Consider the following 25985-nt stretch of genomic DNA (forward strand, 5'->3'; position numbering starts at 1 on the left):
TTTCCAGAGGTGTGCACGACTGCAATGCCCCCATCCTTTTTTTCCTCCCTAAAAGGTGGAGTTGGAGAATTGTGGGACTAACGGATTTGTGTATGAAATACGTGTTGAACAAGTGCACCCATTACGATGATCGGCCAAAACATAAAGCAGGCCAATCCAGTCATCATGGGGACCACATGTGATTTTAGATGTTTTTGGGTACCGTACATTGCTTTTGTATGGTGTGGCCCCCTGATGGTTTGATGGGCATTATCTTTTTGTAGTTTAACCGTTATGGTGGGGTGCACCTGTTGGAAGGGTTGGGGTGTGTTTTCATTAGTGTAATTGTCATGGTGGGGTGTGTTGGAAGGGTAGGATGTCAATCAGACACCACATGGGCCCACAACATTTGATTCCATCACTTTCAGGAAAAGTAGACAGGCATTGATGTCATTTCATCCTCCAAGAAGCACTTTCCAAGACTTAAAAAGGTCGAAAGGAATTGTTTGATAAAATCAACGTTCTTGAGGAATTTTGGTGAAAATCCCCTTATTTTATATGCATGAGTTCAAATTTTAATGCAATAATTCTGCATTGGTGAAGATTTTATAACTAGTGAGGCTTGAAATTCGCACAATATTTCATTTTTTAAATATTGATAATCCAAAGTTTTATCCATAAGAAAAAGGAGAAAAAACAATATTAATTTAGGCTCACGGGAAGAGCTTGCCATCACAAAATATCGAGCATACAATGAAGATACAAAACAAAATCGACACCAGCTCAGGGACACCTCTCATCTCCTAACTTTGACAAGGATAGACCTAGACCTAAATGACCCTTTGCAAGACACTCCACCAGGGAACACGTGAAAGGGTTATTGGCCAAGGACCGCACATATCCTGGGCTTCTTCCACCATTTCTTCAACCCTTCATGGCATGGTTCTGAATAGCGTTACCAGGGGGTGTATCAGCCCAGCCAAAAAACAATGCATTACGGGCATTGTGTATCTGTATTGTCCCGTCAGTCAATTTTCTTTTTTAAAAGCCAAAGAATTAAGGAGAAATAAGATATTTAAGAATCTATCCTTCTTTTTTTTCTTCTTCTTTTATATTTTAGACATGTATATAATGGTGTATCAAACCATTCTTTGATAAGAATGTAGTTGGTCAGTTTGACCTGTTGAAAGTCAAGAAAATGGGCCATAATTAAACACAAGTCAAACATCATTTGGTGAATATAGGGCCAATTACATTGAAATACAACCAAAAAGATGAGACGGTAAAAACATCAACAAGAAAGTCTCATTTTCCCCGTAATTGTCTATTATGCTTCAATTTGTCGAATCCTACTTAATTCATTTATTTTGATGCCAGAATAGGTCTAGATTTAGCCTAAAATAACTTTATAAGCTTCCTCCCTTTTCCTTTTGGTTTAAATGAAAAAAGACAAGGAAAAATGGAGTAGACTATTGAAGAAAAAAAAAAAAAAAAAATCGAAATTGAGCCCTTGTGTATGTTGGCCCGGATTAGTGCCAATGCGGGCTATTTTTTTATATTTTTTTTCAAGGCAGGGCTGATTCGGTCCTATATCATGTATCGTATCAGGCCAATGCAGATAGGATACGACCTGTCGACTGTTACGATGCTGATATTGAAAACTATGCTCCATGAACGTGATCCGATTCTAGCCCAAGATATCGAATTGCCAAAATTGCCTTCAACTATCACCAAAAACAAATCAAAATCCACAGCCACTTTAATAGCTTGCAACAGAATAATTGCTTCTACATAATCGAGTCCTTGATTCCAATGGAACCCAGACCTCAATCAGCTGCCAACCCCTGCTAACCCAGGGTTCCCCAATCAGCATCCTTTGAAGCTTGCCTTGTAACTGCTTGGGGTAGGAGCTTGACAGCCAGTAACCACTTCCGCATTTTTCCTCTGACACTGAATAACCCCTCTTAATTTTAAATCAGCATCAGGATCTTCTGAATCTCAAATTCACCTTCTCGCCCACTGTTAAAAGTCTGAAAAACTAATGCACTGAGGAAAACCTTTCCAATCAATTTTATTATTTCTTTCAAGCCATATTGACTATAGTGTAGTGTGCACCTGCTTGCTTCATAGCCAATGCAACAGTTCTGAGCTTTCAACTATGTCTAGAACAGACCACTGAAAGACCCATTCCATGCCAATTTTGGAGATAACTGCTGACCATCTCTCTCTTGCAACCTGGCAGTGAATCAGTAGAGTTAACCATCGGGGTGAAACTCGGGCAGGTTTTGTTGGTCATCAGGTTCTGGTTGACCTGAGCCCAACCCAACCTTGGGTCATCAGGTTCTGGTTGACCTGAACCCAAGTTGCAGCCCTAGTTAATCAATTCTTTGTTATTACAATACAGACAAGATCGATAAGGCAACGTCATTTCTCGGCTCATATCTTTGTTTAAATCTTGTTAAGAGACACGACCTTTGGTGGAGCAACAATTGACCAAATTCTCGAAAATGAGGATCTACACAGATCACGACCTCCCATCAAATTCCAAGTCCCGAATCGCCTATCAAAACCACCAGGGGAGAATAAACATTTTTCAGAAACTCCAACAGTTGCAATAGACTAGATATTTTGCTATCCTTTTTAAGTCTATTTTGCTACCCAGATGCTGAAAGAAGTGATGGACAGTAGCCCCTTTGTTAACAACTACTGAATACAGGAATTCAAAATTCCCACACACAGTCTTCCCAGAAACACATACTGACTGCATTGCTAACTCTATAATTTGAATTGATTCATAAAAGTTGAGCCCACAAGATAGTTCTCCCTATGAAAGATCCAGCACAGGAAGATGCACAGGCCACATTCAACTCATTTTTGACTATGTACTCAGGCAACTAAAATGCTCCTAAGAGCACTGAATACTCCCTAATTCCATTCTTCATCACCACTTGCCCAACAACACTAAATTAGTTATCCAAACATTTCCTAGGCTCAAATCACCTACACTGATTGGCTTGCGAACATCTTCCCACACCACTAGATGAAATTTGTGCATGTCTTTACTATTGTCCCATGCGAATCTCTTTTGAATGGATTCATTTTTGGCAGCTACATAACCAGATATAAAAGGATTGACAATGGAAAAGCTGGCAAGCTCGCCAGAACCGATTTGATTGAAGTTATTCTGCCTCCTAGAGAGAGATTCACCTTCAGGTCTAAGATGCCTTCAAAGCAGAGCAATATATTCTCAAACATCTGAGCCTCATAGAATCAAGCCATCTATAGATAAGTTCTATCAACATGGATCCCTCTGATGTCCCAACTGCCCACAATCATACATCCGATGATTAGCATTAGCCACCTTCTGAAGTAGCCTTGACCCTCGCTTTGCTTGTACCACATGCACCCTTGGAGTAGCCCTTAGGGCTTGTTTGGTCCTTGGAATAAAATGATATTGAATTGTATTAGATGGGATTAACATCGTTATTGCACAATGATTGCATGTCTGGAAATACCATGGTATTTTAGCCTTCCAATCCCATGTTTGGAATAAAATTCTTGCTATGGGAAAACATTGGATTAAGCAAAATCCTGTTTGGTGGACTATGGAATTGTAATCAACGGACCAAATTCACAACGTATGTCGTTCACTTGTACACATATATAACCAGAACGTCATGTGTAAACGGTGTATATGGATGGACGGCATGGATAAGCATGCATCAATGTGGGGCTCACGTGTGGTGGATTTCAAAATCCATGAAAATCCCGCATGGGACCAAATGCAATTCCATCCCACCTAATCCCAACCTTTCTCATCCTCCCCAAATGCTAGGTGGAATTTGCACAGGACCCAATGCAATTCTATCCCATGTAATCCCATCTAATACCCTCCGCCAAATGCCTGTTCTGTTAATAACAATATAGAGTAGCCTTGGGGTTCTGTCAATAACATTATAAAACTAAGTGTAAGAAACAACCATTGATCCAACATTGCCGCAAAACTCATATAACCTAAAGGATAATCAAGCAACTCTCAAATTCACAACGGATTTGAGAATTAACTTGTACACATATATAACCAGAATGTCATGTGTAAACGGTGTATATGGATGGACGGCATGGATAAGCATGCATCAATGTGGGGCCCATGTGTGGTGGATTTCAAAATCCATGAAAATCCCGCATGGGACCAAATGCAATTCCATCCCACCTAATCTCAACCTTTCTCATCCTCCCCAAATGCTAGGTGGAATTTGCACGGGACCCAATGCAATTCCATCTCACCTAATCTCAACCTTTCTCATCCTCCCCAAATGCTAGGTGGAATTTGCACAGGACGCAATGCAATTCTATCCCATGTAATCCCATCTAATACCCTTCGCCAAATGCCTGTTCTGTTAATAACAATATAGAGTAGCCTTGGGGTTCTGTCAATAACATTATAAAACTAAGTGTGAGAAACAACCATTGATCCAACATTGCCGCAAAACTCATATAACCTAAAGGATAATCAAGCAACTCTCAAATTACAGAGTTGCTAGTCTTCTTCATGTCAACCTTATATAAATTTCCCTCTAGCCTTTTACTGTTTTATTCATTTATGTATGTGTTAGCAATGAAAGGCCCATCAAGGGACTTTGGGAAGTCAAGATTACACTATTAGTCACCCTCTGTGATCTCCCAGCCGACATTTTAGCATCTCTTTGTAAATGCTGCCAATAAGGCGAACGACTTAAAATCAGAGACAACTTAAGCTCCCTTTGGGATTAGAGAGATGAGGGAAGCCCCCAGTGATTTACATGTATATGCCTGATCATGGAACTCCCTAAAAACCACCACAATATCATTTTTCATCACCTCCCAACAACTTTGGAACGAAGACATGGTCCCCTTTGTGTCGAAAATAGCGACATCTACATCCTTAAAAGGCTACTTCCAAATCATTGACTGCACTTTCAAGTATAACATTGAACTAAACCTTCCACTGGTGATTTTAGCCCCACATAAGGTTTGCGACTAGCGATTGTTATGACGAGCAAGAAATATCTGTCTTTTTAAGATTATCTTGGCATTAGGCAGGTGAGATTGAAGAGGGTTTAATATTAATATTTTTCATGAGATTGGGAGTGTGGTTGACTAGTGCGGCGGTATCTCAGTCATGTTTCCAACCAGTGATATGGTCCCATAGTGCCGTAGTGGAGGCCTGCACATGTGAGATGGGATTGGCAGAACCCAAGCCCAGCCCAGCATAACGTAGCTCGAGTAAAGATTCGATGGGATCAGTTGGGTTTGGGTTGGGCGTGAGCCAGGTTGCCTGCCCTATAAGTAGCCTCCCTTTGTTTGCTTCTTTTTTTTTTCCTTATATACATAAAACTGTTTTATTTGGTATTATTGAATTGAAGAAGAGAGCACCTGTGAATAGGAATGTAGCGTATTGCATGTAGGGGTGGCAATGGACAGGGTTTTGGGCTGGTCCAGGCCAGACCAAGGCCCAACCAAGCCCAGAAATTAAAAACTATTTCCTACTTGAATGCTCCTATTCTAATCTATCCTAACGTGGATTGCGTGCATCCCCTGCCAGTCCAGACATGGGCTCTGTGGGGCATGAGCCCAAGAAGGAGGTAGTTCCAAGGGTCAAGTGGACCACATCATAGGAAGCAGTGGTTATAATTACACCCATCATTGAAACCTTCCTAGGGCCCACCATGATTGTTATTTGCCATTCAACCTGTTCATAAGGTCACAGAGATCTGGATGAAGAGAAAAAAAAAATCAATTCGAGCAGCTCCCAGTAAGTTTTTAATGGTGGGGTTCAATCCGCACTGCGGTCCATTTAAGCCTAGATCAGCCTCATTTTTGGGCTCATGCCCTAAAATGTTAAAATGGATGGATGGTGTGGATAAAACACATACATCATGGTGGTCCCATGGAGCCCTTCTCTAGACCAAGTCCATCCTGGCAGGGGCAGGATACAATCCATGTCTATTCTGTCGATTGATCACAGTGAGCTACACATGCACAAAGAAATAAACATTGAGGAATTGAACCAACGGTTGACATTCAAGACGGATGGATTTAAAACTCACATACAAAGTTGGGCTGTGCTAAGCTAAAATGGCTTGAGCCTAATCCCAACCCAAAAAAAAAAAAATTGATCGGGTCATTTGGGTGGAACAACAAACAGAAAAGAAAAAAACAGAAAGATAGAAAACTATAAACAAAGAGCCCAACAATTTGGAAGCTGGACGGAGCTGAAGAATCAGCAATCCAATCCTTGACTAGATCAGCAGCCATCTTTTTAATTCCTTTCCATATTTGACCAATTCCTTATCCCCCCATCCCCCAATAGAAGCAAAGATTCAATGGAGGCTAGCAAGACCATTGGATACCGAATTTGATGGAAAAAAAAAAAAACTCCAAACTCATTCTAAAGATCATAGAAGCAAACATTCAATGGAGGCGGACATGAATACTCATTCTAGCGAATGAATAGATGATTTGCTGATTCCGTATAAAAGGCACATGTTTGAGAGAATCACTCCTCGTTCTGGAAGTATAAAAGGCACATGTTTGAGAGAATCATATCCCTCTTACACAAGTTGTCCACCATGAATACCTTTTTTTACCCACCAATTAAGCTAGAGTTGCCATCTTGAGGGAAGCAGCATATCTCCAAAGAAGGTATAAAAAATCGTATTCACATTGGATTCTTCATTGATTTTGTTATAAAATGATTTCACTGTTAACTTCCCAGATTTGTCTGCTAGCCATTTGGTGACGGACCAGCCTTACTAAGCATAAATTCAAGAATTCGTCAACCTCGGAAGCTTCCAAATTCCTTCTGCACAGAGCAGCCCATACGACCTCTTCTCCAATAAGAGGAGCATATGGCCACCTTCAAATTAGCTTCCACCAAGACTTCTACTAGCCTAGGGAATACCTCCCTCAACTTTTGGTCTCCTAACCAGATATCCCCCCAAAATCTAATATATTTGCCACTATCCAAAGTGAAACCAATGCCTTCCCATGCCTTGGATCTAAGAGCAACCACATCTTTCCAAATAGATAAGATCTTGTACAATGAAGAATCTTTTGTTCACCACGAACCTTCTTGAAGCCTGTATTTCCTTTCTACTACAACCCTTCAATAAGCTTTCCATTTCAACTCCAAACCTCCAAACCCACTTGCCTAGAAGTGCTAAATTCATATCCCCCGATAGTTGAAGACCAGCTCCCTCATGCTTTTGTCGCTTGCAAACTTCCTCCTAGTTTAGAAGATGAAATTTATTTTTATCGGTTGCCCCCTTCCCATAAGAAGTCCCATCTTTTTTTTTCCCATTCTGTTGAACATTACTTTTGGGACTTGAATAAAGACAAAGTAAATTGGAACAGTATTGCTTTGATTAGCGTTAGCCTTTCTCCTAATGATAAATGTCTTCTCTTTCAAAACAATAGTTTCCTCTTGAGGCTTTCTATAAAATTTTTTCCCAAATAAGTTTAGCTGCCTTACCTAGGCTTAGTGGTAATCCCAGGTATCCACTCTAAAACCAAAGATACTAGCAAAGGCTCCAACCTCTTCTGTTGATAAGCCTGCTCCCAACAATTCACTTTTGCATTGTTTACCTTCAAACCCGAGACTACTTGAAAATATACTATGATCTTGTAAAAATTTAGCATCTTGGATTTGTGAGCCTCGCCAAAGAGTAATATATTATCTGCATATTGAAGGTGAGAGATTTAAAATAAAGAATTATCCACTCTAAAGCCACTTACAAGACCCAACTCCATGCCTTTGGCAATCAACTTGCTTAATGCCTCTATGACCACCACAAAGAGGTATGACAATAACAGGTCACCTTGCCGCAGTCCTCTTGATGCACTAAAATAGTCATTCAGGGAACCAGTCAAAGAATTGAAAATTTCACCACTTCTACACATGCTCGGATCCACGCTCTCCACTTCACCCTGCACCTTAGGTGATGAAGCATATAATCAAGAAAGTCTCAATCAATATGATCGAAAGCTTTTTCTATGTTCAGTTTACAAACTACCCCTTTAGATCCTTTCCCTTTACACGAGTCAACGCACTCATTCGCTATCATGAAGTTGTCCACTATCTGCCGACCAATCACAAATGCATCTTGTTATTTGGAGATCACTTCACTTACAGCCGCCACCTGAAACCTGGATGCTAACAATTTTGTAATCATCTTGTAAAGACTGCTAAACAGATCAATATGGGGGAAATCCCTCAAACTTTTCACTCTTTAAAAAAAAAAAATTTTAAGTGATAAAAATGGCACATTTCTCAGCTGGAAGGAAACGTTATTTTTTAAAATGAAATTTATTAATAAAATTGATCACGTCTTCTTTGAGTAGATCCCAAAATTTTTTATAGAACGCAAAAGGGAAGCCATTTGGAGTGGGAGCTTTGTCACTTCCTAGTTCAGAAATTGCTTTCAATATTTCTTCTTCCGAAAATGAGGATGGCCTCAATTAGGCAATCCAAATTATTCCCGACCCAAATGGACAATTTGGATTTTGCCAAACATCTAAGAAACAAGATTGGTTGACCAGGATGACCCTGTTGCATTTCCATTTGAGCCCTAAACGAATAGGCCATCGCTCCCCAGCTAAAATTTCTCATCATTTCATCACTGCCATTAGATGTCTTCCCCCTTCCATGCAACAATCTGCATAGACGGATACAGATCCAATCCAAAAAGTAAAATTGCCAGCCTAGCATTAATATTTCCTCCAACTTCCATCACACCAATCCATTACAATTTCTCAGTGCAGACTCTGGCCAAATTTCAATCTCACAACACAGATCCTGGAAAACTGAACATAACCCTAAAAATACTCCTAGATCCAAAAAATGACTCGACTCTTAAACCATCACTGTATCTCATCTGTTGGTGGGGCTTAGGGGTGCCAATCAGGTGGGTTGAGTTGGGTCAAGAGCACCCAACCCAAATCCTCCATACCTGACACAACCCGACCTAAATACATGTGATCATTCCCAACCCGACCTAAACTACCCCATACTTGCTCAACCCAAATTCAAATCAGGTTGGCATTTTGCAAACCGAGTTCATGGGTCAATCAGCTTTGGGTTGACCCCGAATCCAAGTTCAGTCTTAGTAGGGCTCAATGCAATCAGCAACATTCAGAGAGAATTCACAACTGCCAGGAAGTGCTGTCTTTGCCAGCCAGGAGTAGATAAATGAGGAAAACAGGAAGAAGGTTAGCATGTCTCCAATGCAACTGGGAAGTTTTAAGCTTTGAGAAAAATAGCGGCCTCTGTTACCTCGCCGGATAGGAATGTTTGAACACATCTGCATAGCTCTTATAAATACTAACAGGAGGTTTGCACAGATATGCATGTGTTTATCCAAAAACAGAAATGTCCTTGAATTATTCCGGAAGCAGGGGGCACTTTCTATGAAACTCAACAGGCAAAGAGAAAGAAAACTCCCTCGGAGCGCTTCAAACAACAATACAGTAGATATTCTTGGATTACTTTCATATTGCAGAGAAGTACTCCTTGCTGAGCTTAGGATCTGGCTTCATGGACTTATCTCCTGGCTTCCACCCTGCCGGGCACACCTCATCAGGGTTTTCTTGGACATACTGCAAAGCCTGCAAGGTTAACACAAACAGAACACATTGACATGTAAAAGAAGAAACCCCGGCATTTACATAATACAAAGGAAGTTGGGTAAGCTGGAAGGAGAGAGATGGAGTCCGCTTTATGTCATATTTTCTTCATTGCTTACCTGAAGTGTTCTCATTGTCTCATCAACACTGCGGCCAATGGCGAGGTTGTTAATGGTTGAGTGCTGAATCACTCCTTCCTTGTCTATAATGAAGAGTCCTCGTAATGCAATCCCCTGTCGGATTGAACACTCGTTATAAGATTAGTCCAATATCTTAAAGCGCTCATAAAAGGCAACACTATATTAGAATAATACTAGCTTAAGGCCTGTTTGATAGAGATGCCTAAAAATGACGATCTTATTTTAGTTAACAGTAATTTCGTATTAGAGATCTTGATTTCTGATATATAATTTTTGTTAACATGAACTCATTATGTATTAGAGATCAAAGTCTCTAATACAAAATTATAGTTAACTAAACTGAGATTACCTCATTTTTAAGTGTCTACCAAACAGGGCCTAAAGGTTATGTCATCTATTTCATCTCTCAGAGACGCACCCAACTTTTACCAACAAAAGGGCAAGAGGAGTTGGAATGCTTGATTACAAATTTATAGACAAATCGCTCCTGTTATCTATTTCCTCTCGATCTGTCGGATAGTCCCCAATTTCACCAACAAAAGGCAAAGGGCTTGGAAAGCTTAATTATAATATTTATAATTGCCAGTTGCTATGATTGTTTGGTCCTCTCATTTAGAAAAGATTTCGTTTCACAATGTTTTCAAAGCTACTGTTGTTGGAGAGAACATTCAATACAAAAGGCATTTGCACCAGCTATATGGTTTGGCCATGGAAATACAAGGCTCCTTGTTTGGCGTCATAGCAGGCAAGCCAACCTTTCCATATGGCCATGAGGCCCAAATCACCAATTTGTTCCAAGTGCTTAATCTATTGATGACTGACACTGTTAAGAAGAAGTATCAGTTGCAACAGGTATTAAAGAATCTCTTTGGTACGATTCAACTCCCACAGTTTTCAATATGGTAACGTTTTCAACAACATCCATCTTGAGAAGAATTATTGTGGTTCCGGTACAGTAACAATATTAACAACCTTGGTCTTGAGAAGAATCCATGATGTCATTGTCTCAGAATCATGTTATATATCATTAAAGATTTTGATGTTTGCTCCTATCAACCAGTAAGAGATTTTTTCATGGTGATTTAGTACAGTGCACAGTAAAAAAATGTTCCAGGAAAAATGCTAGCGAAAGTGTTGAAAACTGTACCTGGTGTGGGATCAAAACACCATAAGATTGTGAAATTGATTTGGTCACATCAGAAATCAATGGATACTTCAGATCACCAAGTCCACCAGATTTCCGGTCTGTTTGAACCCATGCAAGATGGGAAAACTACATAAATAACAATATCAAGTTAGTACATAAGAACACAGAAAGATAACTTCGGCAATGCGTGTAAATCAAAATATTAAAATTAACAACACAAAAAATAGGCAGCCAGCTTATACCAGCAAAGCATACAAGCTAAGGGGTTCCGTACTTCCTCTCACTGTCACATGCCTCTCCACAGGGCATGGAGAGGAAGATCACATGAGGCAGGAAGAAGCTCGTCAGATCGATCTTATTGTCAAGCTCATGATTCTGTTATTCTAAAAAGGGTTCTATTTGATGATCTAAAGAGCAGCTCGACGCCATCAAGCAGGTGATTAATCACCATGGGGTATTGGAAGATTGGCTAATTGAGTTGGTGATCTCTCAGTTCAAGGGATGAGAGTTGGCACAGTGGAAAGACACCTGCCATGCAAGAGAGAATCAAGGGAAGCCCAAAATCCCCACGTGCGCAAAGATGTGTCAGATGATGTACAAGGTGTTTGGAAAACTCGAGCACATGAAATCTGGACAGGGAGGGTACTCGCTTGCTCGGTCCTTGCACACTCAAAGAGGGCAAGTGAGCCATTCGGCACAGTGCAAGATCACTCAATCCTCACACTAAACGAAAGCAAGTGGACCATTCAATATGGTGCAAGGTAGCTCGGTCCTCACACCATCCACAAAGGCAAGCAAACCATTTGGCACGATGCAAGATCACACCATCATTACATCACCAACGAGGACAATTGGGCCATTCAACATGATTGATCAAAAACTCAATAGCAGCTATGATTCCATTCCTAACAATCATGGGAGTTGTGTCGAGCCTTGCCCTTAGGACCCAACAATGGCCTTCGTTGCCCTCCAAGATCGAATACAATATTTCTTTACTAATTCTCTGGAGGTGCATCGCCCACTAGGCCGTGGTTAGGACACCGGAAAATGTGAATGATGGATGACATCGTCTCCATCCGACGGTCCTCAATCTCGGTCGAAAAGGACTCACCCTCGAGCCTTGAACAATATAGGGGTCCCAAACGATACTAACATAAAGCGTCATGCGCGTGATTTGTCATTGTTTCACAGAAGCATGGAACCGGAAACATTGAATTGTTTGGATGCTCCTCTCACCATCGCATGCCTTTGCGTGGGGCGTGAGGAACAAGATGCATAAGAGAGGCAGGAAGAAGCTTGTTTCATCAATCTTGGTGTCAAGCTCATGATCCTGTTGTTCTAAGGAGAGCTCTATATTGATGATCTAGAAGAGTGGCTTGACGTCATCGAACTGGCTATTGATCTTCATGAGGCACCGGAAGATCAACTTGTCGAGCTGGTGACCTCTCGGTTCAAGGGAATAGCATTGGCATGGTGGAAAGACAACCCCCATATAAGAGAGCATCAAGGGAAGCTCAGATTCCCCACATGGTTAAAGATGTGTTAAATAATATACAAGTCTTTTGGCAACTCAAGTGTGTGAAATCCGGCCAGGGAGAGCACTCAACTGAGCCATTCAGTACAGTTAAGGTCACTTGGTCCATACCCCGTCAATGAAGGCAAGTGAGCCATTCAGCATGGTACCAGATCGCTCAATTCTCACACCAGTCAACGAAGGCAAGTGGACCATTTGGTATGATGCAATGTGGGCAAGCAAGCCATTCAGCACAGTGCAGGATTGCACAATCATCATGCTGCCAGCGAAGGCAATTCAACCATTCCGCACAATGATGGACTGGCAACTCGATAGCCGCATGGGTTCCATGCCCAGCAACAACAGGAGGCATGTAGATCTTGGTCACCAATTCATTCAAGAAATGGCAAGGAAGATGTGTTGGAGAGTCAGATTTTGGCATGAGCCACGCTCCTAGTGGAAATTTGACCTAGTTATGGCGCCATTGGTCAAGCGGGTTCCCATGAGGATCTTGGGATGCCCGACAAAGTCAATTCCTAAAGATGAGATGATCGATTTTGAAGCCTAGTTGGAACATTGGCTGATGATATGAATGTAGATTCACAACATGGCATAAGAGAACTGATCTATATCATGGGGCCAGTAGAACCTCGTGATGTCATAGGCGAAAAAATACTTGGTGCGGAGCATCTCAAGCCAAGCATTTCCAAGGAAGTCGAATGTGATTACGGGAAGATAAAGGAAGGCCCTGAAGGAGATGATTCCACCATGGTTCCACCTAATGCGATTGTAAGACGAGTTCCATGCAAGCCGTTGTGGTTCGCTAAAGGTTGTATCCCAATTGTAGCCGATATGAGCCCATCCATTATAAGCAAGATTCAACCTCGAGAGAGCATGGGTAATGAGCAACTACCGATAGAGGCCCCCTTATGTTGTGGAATACATGCATTTCGGTAATTTTCTTGGACCATCCTCGTAAATTTTCCATTAAGGGAGAATAAATCTTATCTTTATGTTATGACAACATAACCATGGGGATGTGTTGTGTCTCATTTATTGATGGCCAGCACGGTGTACATTATGGGGCAATCGTTCCATTAGTACCAATTGTTGAGGATGCAAGTTCACAAGATGCTAGTGTCATTTGGGGCCCTCCTATTGCTCAAGACTCCAAAGTGAGTCTTTTCAACTGATAAAGGGTACTGGATGATGACGACATCATCTTGTCATTTACCCTTGTCAATGTCACAACCATGGTCTAGTAGGTGGCCTCTAGAAAGTCAACAAAAAAAAAAATTGCACGCCCCAACCTGGACATATGGATTGGCACTACTCTTCAATTCTAGTCGTAAAAGCAATTGTCATAAAACATCACAACCCACAATGAGATTGTGTGACAATGAATGATGTTTCATACTATTCAACATAGGAGGATGCCAATAAGCACTGCGTGACCATAGAACATTCGAGTGTTCAAACACTTACTAGAGGACGAGTTCTCTCCAATAAGGGAAGCTATGTGGACACAAGGCCATGACCTATTTGGATGGTTCAGAGAGTGCTACCTGTGGCCTAGCCCCACAATCCATGTAAGACAAATGCGGTCAAGTAGGCCATACTTTGGACATTTTTGTAAATTTTGGATCTTGGGGCTATTTCTAGGGGTTAGTTGTGCTTACCAACTAATCGCCATGATTAGTTAGTGTTAAGCGTAGTAGATGATTAATTGTGGAAGTCAGAACTTAGGAATTTGTTGTAATAGCTGTATAAATATGCATTGCAATGTAGCTTTAGCTTTTGTTTTGGAAATTGAGAGAATTGGGATGAGAGGGTTTGCTTTTGTGTTTGAGCATGTTTTGATGTCAAATTGCATTTCATTTCCCTTAGATCCCCATATTTTCCATCCTTCTCTTTTTCTAATTATAGGACGAGGCTCTTTTGGAACCCATGAGTGATGTCAAATCACTAACATAAACTACAACTCACAACTCCAAACCATAATTGAATGCAAGCTCCAATGTAAGTTCTAATACCAAATGAAATAATCAAAGACCGCGAATGAGGAGAAGATAAGAAACAAGGACTAACATTCCTGAAGGTCTCTAGGGATTTAACCTAATTACCTCAGAGAACTAATTTCACAAGAAAAAAACTGTCAACTTTTTCAAAGAAATGCAATCTAATTTCTAATTCTAACCACTAATTATTTAAATAGAAAGTTAAAAACTCAAATAGAATCTAGTAGGGTAGATAATGAGACGAGAGAGCTGACGACGACGACGACGAGGAGGGTAGATAATGACAGACTAATCGATGCGGAAAGTTCGTCTCAAACAGCGGTGGGGAGATTCATCAACTGATGAATCTAGGAAAACACAGGGTTCTAGTTCAGATTCGAGAATCAGAGGAGTCAATAACGTAGAGCGGCCGAACCCTCATTCAAGTGAAGACGACACTGTCAACCTGAACGAGAAGGAATGGCAGGAGGTTCCTCACTGGAAAAACTCTCCTATGGCTGCTGCAGCGAGGAATCGCAGTGCTTATCCAACTCTGTTTGTGAAAGGTTTCCCGATGGGTTGGTTCCCTCTCAACATCGAAAGAGTCTTCAGGCGTGCTAGAGCGGTCATGGACGTGGTTATGCCAAGAGATCAGAATACTGGTAAATACAGAGGTTTTGCATTAGTCTGCATGTCATCCGAGGCAGAGCTAGCTCGAGCTGTTGACATGTTACATGGAGTGAAGTTCGCGGGGTGCCCGCTTCTAGTTCAGAGGGCTAGATACGGACCCAATCCCATTTCATCTCTCAAGCCTCTCCCTAAAGCCCATAAGGTTTATAGACCCAAGCCTGTCCTTCCGCCTCCTCCCTCATCTACCCCCCCCGCGTGTCGGAGGTTCCTTCTTTCAAGGAGGTCCTTCTTCAACAACATCAACAACAGGATAGCCCCTTCATTTTACCCTCTATATCTAATACTCCCCCTACTCCATGCTCACTCCCTGCTTCCGATCCTTTCTGTGCTAGGATGGGTGTTCCCATTACTGTTAATATGGTGAATTTTCGTAAGGCTCAGGACGATCGTAAGGATTCGTTGATTATTGTCTGTAAAGAAGGTGCTTCCCTGTCACAGGTGAGGGATTGGATATCAGAAACTACGGGATTCCGTCCGGGAAATTATAAGATTAAACCGCTGGAATACAATGAATTATGGCTCAAGGTCTGTCCAAGGATTAACCCAGAAATGTTGCTTATGGCTGGTCATCTTCATTCGGCAGGGCCGGTCGCCAGAGTTATGAGATGGGAGGATTTCTCGATCTTTGGTATAGAGGATGTGTGGTATCAGGTATGGAGCATTCCACTGGAACTATGGTATGACGAGTTTTTTTATTGCTATCACTGCTTATCTTGGCTCCTTCCTGGAATTGGATGCGAAGACAAAACTCGGGGAGGAGGTCGGGGTTATTAGAGTCAGAGTTAGACAGAAGAAGGGCGTTGCTTCGCCATCGTCGGTGAAGGTGGTTGTTGACGATCAGTCTCTTGATTTTCCGGTCATCATGGAAGCTCAGGACGATCCGTTTCCTCGGTGGGGCGATCTTTAGCGGGTAAGGGAAGGCCCTTCGCCGGAGTCGTCGCTGAAACATTCGCATATGGAAGAAGGTGCACACTCTCCATGCTCCAGCGAAGCTCCGTTTTGGAAGCCTGACACCGCTAGCAAACGAATCAACCGAACGCCTACCTTAAGCGAGCCACGTGGAGCCCCTCAACTGTCTCGGCCACCCTCTCCTGTACCGTCTCCCCCTCGTCTCTCGAGCGCAATGATGATGGCTTTGGAGCCTTTGACGCGTGGTCCGTATGCGAATACAATCGGGCAGTCAGATATGCAAGCAGCCAATTATCCGGGAGATAATTCAGCGAATCCCCCTATTACCCAGGCGCAGCCGGCTAATAGTCATTCTCGTCAACGATCTCAGTCAGCTGCATTAATGGGCCCATCTCTCTCTCCTTCCTTGACACGCAACATGGGACGCGTGGAACAGGAGGAGGGTTTCGAGGGGATAACGTGTCAGGTGGTAGATTTCCTAACCACCCCTCTTTTCGCGCCTTCGGGATAGTGGATCCGGGTCAGGTCTGGATCCAAATCACTCAAATCTCTCATTATCCGTTCATTCTCCCATCATTCCCTCATCCTCTTCTCTTCCTCTTGCGATCTCATCGCCTCTTACCCTCAATCCTTTATATCCTTCCAACCAATCTCTAGAGTCTGAGCCTCAGGTCGATTCGGCTGATCTTCCTCTATCCAATTGCAGCCTCTTAGATTATCTCTCTCAATCCTCTTCTCCCTTATCCACCTCAAACTCTTCTATCCCCTCGGTCAACGCTCTGAAGATGGGCCCGATTACGCTTTTTCATGATAATCTGTCTTCTAACATCCTCATGGCAGAACCCTTGTAGATGATAGCTGACTCTCAGATCAACCCGTCCACTTCGGAAACGAATCGGTCTGATCTGCTAGCTAAGATCCAGAAGAAACATTGGATAAGAGAAGCCATAGGTAAGGTGGGGCGGTCCCTCGGCCTGTCTTTTGGAGATAGATTGGAGGACTACATTGCATTGTTTCAGTGCATAGAAAATAGAGGCAGACCTATCTTGAAGTGTAGAACTCCAGGAAAGCAGTTGGCTAAGATATCAAGTTCCCGCGAGCTTCAACGACTTGAAGCCAGTCCAGGATTTATTTCGGCTTCGGTGACCAAATCAAGGAGACAAGGCAACCGGGGAAGCGTAGTGAGCCAATGAAGATAGTCTCTTGGAATGTCAGGGCCTCAAGGGGGTGGGGTCCAAACATAAAAGAAGCCCGATCAAAGCTTCTCTAAATAGAAAAGACCCCGATGTAGTCCGTCTTCAGTAGACTAAGGTTCCTCGTTTTACGGACAGTTTGTTGGCTACCCTGTGGAGGGCCAAGGATGCTAAATGGCTATCTTTGCATGCGGTGGGGAGCTCGGGGGGAATTCTTATCGCTTGGAAATCGTCCAAATGGGCCCTCATATCTTCTTCCAGAGGCTCATTTTCGTTATCGGTTGTTTTCCAAGATAAGTTTTCTTCTGTTCAATGCCTTGTTTCGGTTATCTATGGACCTAACAATAATTCTCTTAGGGCTCTTTTCTGGGACGAGTTAATTCAGGCCAGACGTCTATTTTCAAGGTCGTCTTGTGTGGTGGGTGACTTCAATGTCACTCGATTTGCGGAGGACCACTCCAGAAGAAGAAGACCTTCCTCTGCTATGAATCGATTCTCAGAATGGATTCAGAGTGAATAGTTGATTGATTTGCCGCTTATGCGTGCTAGATTCACCTGGACCAATGGTCATGCGGCTCCTATTTAGTCTAGGCTGGATAGATTCCTAGTCTCTCTTGATTGGATTGAGACCCTTCCGACTGCCAAAAAAATCGCTCTTCCGCGCAGCACGTCTGATCATTGCCCTATTCTTCTAAGCGTGTAAGAAGACAACTGGGGCCCAAAACCATTTAGGTTCAATTCTTCTTGGCTTCAAATAGAAGGTCTTCGGTAGAAGATTATCGATTGGTGGGCGTCTTTTCAGGTGGAGGGCTATGCGGGTCACAAACTTCTCGGCAAACTCCGTCTTCTCAAATCCAAGCTTAAGGAATGGCGTCGGGAGGAAGCTCTTAAGCGGGAAGCAAAAGTTGATGCGCTCCTTGCCGAGCTACAGAAAATGGATTCCGATTTTGAGGGAGTCCTAATGTCGAAAGAATTCTTATCCAGGCGAATTTCCATCATTCAGATCCTCTCGAATAAAGCCCTAGAAGACGAAGCCTCCTGGAGGATTAAATCTAGAGTTAAATGGATTGCTGAGGGGGACAAAAATACTAAGTTCTTTCACAATATGGCCAATATGCATGCTCGGTCTAAGGCCATTTTCAGCATTTCTAAAAACAGGAACAGAATAGAGGATAAGAAGGAGATCGAGGAGCTCGCCATTTCTCACTTTTCTGACCTTCTGTCCTCTCGATAATTGGGTTCGTCCGGGCCTTGACAACATTGTCTTCAGCAGATTGGACAAAGGAGAAGCTGACCTGTTGGAGTCCCAATTTACTGAAGAAGAGGTCAAGGCAGCCATGGACGCTCTAGGTGGGGATAAGTCCCCAGGTCCTGATGGATTTCCGATTTGCTATTATCAGCATTTCTGGGATGTTGTCTGTCACGATGTTCTTCTTTTCTTCCAGGAATTCTATTTTAGAGGCAGATTATCAAAGGGGCTAGGTGCCACTTTCATCTCTCTTATTCCGAAGGTGGTGGTTGCTTCTTCCTTTTCTAATTATAGGCCGATCAGTCTAATTGGAAGTCCTTATAAAATTCTTGCGAAAGTCTTATCTGTTCGGCTCTCCAGAGTTATTGGAACCCTCATATCGCCTAATCAAAATGCTTTTATTAAAGGGAGACAGATCATGGATGGAGGTCTTATTGCTAACGAAGTTCTCCACTCGTGTCACAAGTCAAAGTCTCAAGCCATATTCTGTAAATTGGATTTTTTTAATTTTTTTTTTGAAGACACAGGGCGTCCCCACCTCTTTTTGAAGTGAGACTAATCCCTACGGATACACGCAATCACCCACAACCACGTGTATCAGGTAAAGCCAAGGACGGGAATCGAACCCTCACCTATAGGGAGCAAACCTACGGTGAAGACCATTCGCCCAAACCTCGTTCTGTAAGTTGGATATTGCCAAGGCATACGATCATATTGACTTTCTGTACATGTTAGCTCGGATGGGTTTCGAGGTCAAATGGAGAATGGATTGCTGCGTGTATTGGGTCGGCCCAATTTTCCATCATCCTAAATGGGTCTCCTAAAGGGTTTTTCAAAAGCTCGAGAGGATTGAGGCAGGGTGATCCCCTCTCCCCTTTCCTGTTTCTCATCGTTGGCGAAGCTCTGTCCCAAATGCTGAAGAAAGGTCAGGAGCATAATCTTCTTCGCGGCATTGCGATGCCGAGCTTGGCGAATCCTCTCACTCACATTCATTTTGCAGACAACACTCTTGTATTCTCTGAGGCCTCAAATGATAAAATCGATAATCTCCTCATTGCTTTGTGTTGTTTTGAAGCTGTCTCGGGTCTTAGGATCAACATAAGCAAGTCGAAGCTCCTTGGTATTAATATCCCTTTGCTCTCTCTCCAGAATTTTGCCGATTCCCTTGGGTGTCATGTTGAGTCTTTTCCAACAATCTTTGTTGGTCTGCCCCTTTCTGTGGGAGCTCCGCCGAAGTGTATGTGGGATAGGGTCATTAAAAAATTTCAGAAATACCTGGCCTCTTGGAAATGCAGGTATTTATCCTTGGGCGGTCGTCTGACATTGATCAAATCAGCGCTCTCTAGCCTTCCCCCTCTATTTTATGACGATGTTCAGATGTCTAGGGCCGGTTCTCAGGCGTATTGACAAGATTAGAAGAGACTTTCTGTGGTTTGGGAAGGAAAATCAGAAGAAGTTTCATTTGCTTGAGTGGAAAGAAGTTTGTAAAGTGTTTAGGGAGGGTGGTGCAAATGTCAAGAATCTCAAGCTCATGAATTTGGCGTTGTTGGGGAAATGGGCTTGGAGATTCGCTTCTGAAAAGGAAGCTCTATGGGTCTTGACAATTAAAGGGAAAGATGGTGGCCTAGGGAGTCCTCATTTTATAAGGCCTCTCATATCTGGCAAGGAATTCTTAAAGTCAAACAGTCGATTATTGAAAATAGTAGTTATGTGCTGAGCAACAGCTCCTCAATTCGATTTTGGAAAGATCTTTAGATTGGCGAAAATCCCCTCTGATTTCTATTCCCTCTAATTTACCGCCTCGCTCCAGACAGAAATCCTTATTAACAGATGTTGCTACTCTACGTCAGCGAATACAGTTTGGGATATCAGATGTATTAGAAATCTTTCTGAAAGCGAAGCTATAGAGTACACGAATCTTCAGGAATACATTTCCCAATCAACGATTATTCCCTCCCAGCCTAACAGCATCGCATGGCTGTTGGAGAAATCTGCCTCTTTCTCTGTCAAATCCCTTTATTCCTTCATATATCCTGCTATGCAGTCTCAGTGTGACGCCACGCCGTTTATTTGGAAGAATCAAGTCCCCCCTAAATACATTTGTTTTGGGTGGTTGGTGGGTCGTAATAGAATTCTTACCATTGATAATCTGTCTAAGAGAGGCATGCAGATTGTCAATATTTGTTTCTGTTGTATGCGTCAGGCAGAATCTGTGAATCATTTGTTGGTTCATTGTTTTTTCATTTCCTCCATTTTGGCAGAATTTTGTCAATGCTTCTCGGTCAATTGGTGTTCTCCTTTCTCAGCCGCTGACTCGCTGGTCGCTTGGAATGGTCTCAAGCTTGGGAAATCGAAGACTATCATATGGCATATGGCCATCCTTGCCATTTGGTGGGCTGTTTGGGAAGAAAGGAACGACGGATGTTTCAACAATTCTTCTTCTTCTGTTAAGTCTGTGGGCTCTAGGGCTAAAAAAATTGGTGATTGAATGGGTTGTTAATGTAAAGGTTCTGAAAGAAGTGGACTTTAGCTTTTTAGGTGGTTAAGTGCCTTCTGCTATCTCAGCAGATGGGCCCCTCTTTTTTCTTTTTTCTTTTTTTTTTAAATGTTTTTTCTTTCTTCTCGTCCTTTGTTTCCGTTCTCTTTTCGTTCAATGCATTTTTAGTTTGTTGCCTTTAAAAAAAAATTTCAAAATTCTTTGAAGCTCTTGCTATTTTCATTACTAAATTTTAGGCCACATTTTGAAATATAGAAAATTAAAAGAAAGTGTCAATGTGTCATAGATCTCCGAAAAAAATGTCAAAATGACTAAAGATCACTACAAACTTACGTTCAAGCTCAAAGTTATGCCCCTTTTACAACTTCTGACCTATCCATATCAATTCCAATATATTCCCATTAAGTTTGCTTTTATACAACACCCTATTTTTCTTGCATTATTTATTTTTTTAATTTTAATCTTGATTTGTTTTAGATTGCTTCAATTAACCATTTTATTGACACGATTTTTTAATTATATATACCAAATTTCAACTAAATTTCCCCCTCCTTTTTTCTGTTAATATTACTTGTTACACATCAAGGCATTCAATAATGGTAAGGGAAGCCATAACGGCCACCGCCGTTACCATTACGATTACAACACCTGCAACGACCATTACACTTTTTCAAAAATTCAACCTATAAGGCTATAACGACCGTGATGGGTCATTTTTCCGTAATGGCCAGTACAACCTCCTAATGTGTAACGGTGCCCACCGTTACCGTTACCGTTACCGGTACCGGTACATAACGACCATAACGTGCAACCCTTCTTGCATAGCTTGTTAAACAAACTTTTTAGATCTCATAAACTCAAAATGAAAGGTTGGAACATATTCAAAGAAGAGAGATTAAAGATAGTAAGAGATAATAAGAGAAAAACAGACCCCATAGGTAGGGGTTCATTTAGAATTACCATAGGAATCAGATGCAGAATCAATTCCCACTAATTTGATATTTCATTCTGTTTTTTTTTTAAAGGCAATAGTAACTTTATCAAGAAGCCCGCCACAAGGCAGGAAAAGAATAAAACAAAACAAAAACACTAACAAGCCAAAAAGGAAGAAATAGACTCAGTGTTGACTACATTAGCATAAGGAGCGCAACTCTTAACAAGATCTTTAATAACACATCACTCTCTCCACGGAAGTCCCGCCATTTCGAAAGCACTGCCACTTGGGGGACTTCGGCTTCATTAACGGATGTGGAGGAACGGAGTCTCTATCTGGAGATGACAGAAGTTTGAAGAAAGAATGAACAAACATTTTCCCTGATCGACTTCCTTTCCAAATCATAGAATCGTCGTCTTAGGTTGAAGGAATAAGAAGCTTGAGATGATCCAACAAACCGATGAACTCCGAGGCCTCCTCGTCATAAAGATTCCTACGACAAGGAGGACACCACACAATCTGAATACCGCAAAGAGAAAAGCATTAAGAAACAATAATGGCACGATCCGGGGCAAGGGCGGCAATTCTAGGGAATTCCTCTTGAAGGGGTCTCTCTCCACACCACACATTAGTCCAAAATCTGATCCCATTACCATTTCCCAAGACAAAGGCTATATTTCTACGAACCAAATGTTTTGTTGATGCTAGCTTTCCATAAAGCAAATGCTTGGCAAAGAGAGGTTCTTTTCACAAACCAACCTTCCCCTTGGGACCCGTACTTGCTGGCAATAATTTCCCTCCAAAGTTTGCCCTCTTCAATTCTTCATTTCCATACTTCCAGATCCACTTCCCCAAAAGAGAGATATTCATGAGCCCCAAATTTTTTATTCCAGCTCCCCCTTTAGAAATAGGTTTATAAACCTCCCCCCAACTGAGAAGATGGAACTTTTTACCTTCCATATTTCCTTTCCAAAAGTTCCTTCTCAATTTTTCCATCCTTTCCAACACTGAACTGGGGTACTTAAATATAGACATGAAGTCCAAAGGCATATTTCATTTCATTCAACTGATGAATGAATGAGCATATTGTTATTTCGAGCAGAAAGCAAAAAACTTGTAAGTTGAACTGCACAGTCTTGAATGCTCAGCGAGTTCAAAATAAGTGACTCCACTAACATGTTCAACCAAATGTTGATTTGGGGTACTTCAAAATGCATGTTAGATTGCAAAAGGATAAAAGGAGAATAACGAAACATATTTCTAACAATATTCACGAGAAATGTTCATGTTTCAAAGCCTAGCAAGAGACTGGAAATGGTGAAAATTTTGAACAATATAAAAATGCCAAAAAGGCTGTTAAGAAAGAAGTGAAGCTAATCGTAAGGCTTATAATGAACTTTACATTAGATACAGGAGGAGAAGGTGAAAAAGATGTCTTCAAACTTGTAAAAATGAGAGAGAGAAAGGGTAGGGACCTAGGTCATGTTAGATGCATTAAGAGCAATGAGAAGAGGGTATTACTGAAAGGCAATGAGATCAATGAAAAACTTATTAAATGACAACCACTCTAAGATCACAAACATCGAAGGAACCATAAACTCAAATGACGTCGAAGACCATAAATGTTCTTAGGATTTGGAAATCTAAAATAAAAGAAGCTTTGATAGAGATGAAATAGAAAAGGTCCTTAGACTAGATGGTATACCAATAGAGTTTTGAAAGTGTCTGGGAGATACCAAGTAATTTTAGCTAACAAAGTTGTTCGACAAGATTTTAATATCAAAGAAAATGCCAGACGAATAGAGGAAAAGTACCGTGGTACCTATTTATAAGAATAAAGGAGACGTGTGGAGCTGCACTAACTATCGTTGGATTAAACTTATGAGCCATACTATAAAACTTTGGAAGAGAATGACTGAGCAAAGAAAGGCATGAAACGAAAGCATCAAAAAATCAATTTGGTTTCATGCCTAGGAGGTCTACCACCAAAGTTATTTTCCTACTTAAGAAATTTGATTGAGAAATATAGGGAGAGGAAAGATCTCCACAAAGTCTTTATTGACTTAGAGAAAGCATAAGATAGGATCCCCAAAGAGTTAATTTTGTGGGTATTGACATGATTAAATATGTGTACGAGGGAGCGATAACAAATGTGAGGACAACTTGCAGAGAGACAAGTGAGTTCCCAGTTACTCTAGCTTACATCAGGGTCGTCGTTGAGCCTATATACCTTTTTGCATTGGTTATGGATGAGTAAACGAGGCATTTGTAGGAAGAGATCCTATGGTGTATGTCGTATGCATATGACATAACTTTGATTGACAAGACAAGGGATAAACACAAAGCTAGATTTATGAAGGGGTGCTTTAGAATCATAAGGATTTAAAAATTAATTGGACTAAGACAGTATATGGAGTGTCATTTTAGTAAGAATAGGAGTGGGAACGGGGAATTTGTTTAAGTTGGTTGACCCAGAAGTTTCCTAAAATGACCATAGTTGATATCTTAGGTCGATAATTGATGAGAATAAAGAGATTGAGAAGGATTTTTTTTTTTTTTTCTTAGATTGAGAAGGATATTTTGCCCATAAAATTCAGGGGGAGTGGAAGAAATGGAGATGTTCCTTTGAGTTTCCTCCAAAGTTTTTTGTGATTGTCACGTACCACTTAAACTGCAAGCGAAATTTTATAGGATAGCCATAAGATTGGCCATGCTTTATGGGACAAAATGTTGGGCAATTAAGGAACATCATGTTCATAGGATGAGAGGAGCTAAAATGAGGATGTTGAGATGCATGAGTGACAAGACGGTAGAATTAGAAATGAACGCATTCGATGGAACTTAGGAGTAGAACCAATAGGTATAAGATAAGGGAAAGTAGACTTTGGTGGCATGGTCATGTACAATGGAGGCCAATAATCACGCTGGTTAGGAGTGAGTTGCTACGAGTTGAAGGCTATCAAAAGGGCAAGGAGAAGGCCCAAAAGGACATGGATGGAGATAGAGAAGACTAGATGATCTATGGTCTAACTAAAGTTATGGCCCTTGATAAAGTGGAAAGGCATAAAAGGATTCATGAAATCGACCCCAATTAGTTGGGATAAGGCCTAGGGGTGTACACGAACCGAGCTAGCTCAGTTAGCTCGCTTGACTCGACTCGAAAAGGCTCGATTCAACTCGGTTCGAAGCTGAGTTCGAGCCGAGTCGAGATGATTTTTTGAGCAAGAAAATGAGTTTGAGCAGGCCCTAGCTCAACTCGACTCGGATCGAATCCAGCTCGGATCGAACCAGTTTGGTGACTCAGTTACTTTGCCATTGATGTTGCTCACCAACTGTTTGATAAAATGACTCAACGAAATGTGGCTGGTGGCAAGGAAGGTATGTACATGAAACAAATACCCTTTTTCTCTTTGTTGTTCTTGGCTTTTATGTTGCTTAGATGGTGTTTGATAAAATACCTGTAAAATCATTGCATCTGTTTGTAAAACAGTAGGATTTTGAAGTTGCAGTTCAGGTGTTTGTGGAAATGCCTCAATGGCGAACTCGGCTCGATCTTGGCTCGAACTCAGCCCGAGCTGGCCCGAGCTGCTGACCGAACCAAGACGAGTTGGCCAGTCAGGCTCGAGGACCGAGCCAAGCCGAGTTCGAGCTAAGGTCAGCCAGTGGCCGAGCCAAGTCGAGCTGAGGCCAACTCGACTCGATTCGACTCGATGTACAACCCTAATAAGGCCTAGATGATGATGATGATGATTTCTAGAAGTCACGACTTGTAGAGAAAGAGATGAATGCAAGGTATTCAATAACGGTAAGGGCCGACTGTTGGACCGTTATGCTACAAGCTATATGGCCTCCTAAACGCTATAATGGTTGATTTTTTTATTTTTTTAATTTAAAGAAATTTGTGAAAAAATACTAGAAACATTCAGAAAATGAGAGGATTCCAAATATGTATTCTTTTCTAGTTTTGAACAAGTTTATGATTGTATAACTGTCCATTCTTTGGTAAGAATGTTGTCTTGGGCTACTTGATGATATTATTAACTTGGGAAGCTTAGACCGACTTCCAAACTCCTA

The 25985-nt window shown here is 41.6% G+C and overlaps 1 protein-coding gene across 1 annotated transcript in view; it reads right to left on the reverse strand.

The window, feature by feature from the left end:
• Positions 1 to 9307: 9307 nt before the first annotated feature.
• Positions 9308 to 25985, reverse strand: part of LOC131252362 (2-Cys peroxiredoxin BAS1, chloroplastic-like) — a 29914-nt gene continuing 13236 nt past the window's right edge. Inside the window, exons 5-7 of the mRNA XM_058253070.1 lie at positions 10930 to 11055; positions 9762 to 9875; positions 9308 to 9624 (exon numbers count right to left, since the gene is read on the reverse strand). Of these exons, the coding sequence (XP_058109053.1) occupies positions 9508 to 9624; positions 9762 to 9875; positions 10930 to 11055 (357 nt within the window). The 3' untranslated portion in view covers positions 9308 to 9507. The remainder of the gene's footprint in view (positions 9625 to 9761; positions 9876 to 10929; positions 11056 to 25985) is intronic.

This window comes from Magnolia sinica, chromosome 1, assembly GCF_029962835.1.
Source record: "Magnolia sinica isolate HGM2019 chromosome 1, MsV1, whole genome shotgun sequence".
Lineage (NCBI taxonomy): Eukaryota > Viridiplantae > Streptophyta > Magnoliopsida > Magnoliales > Magnoliaceae > Magnolia > Magnolia sinica.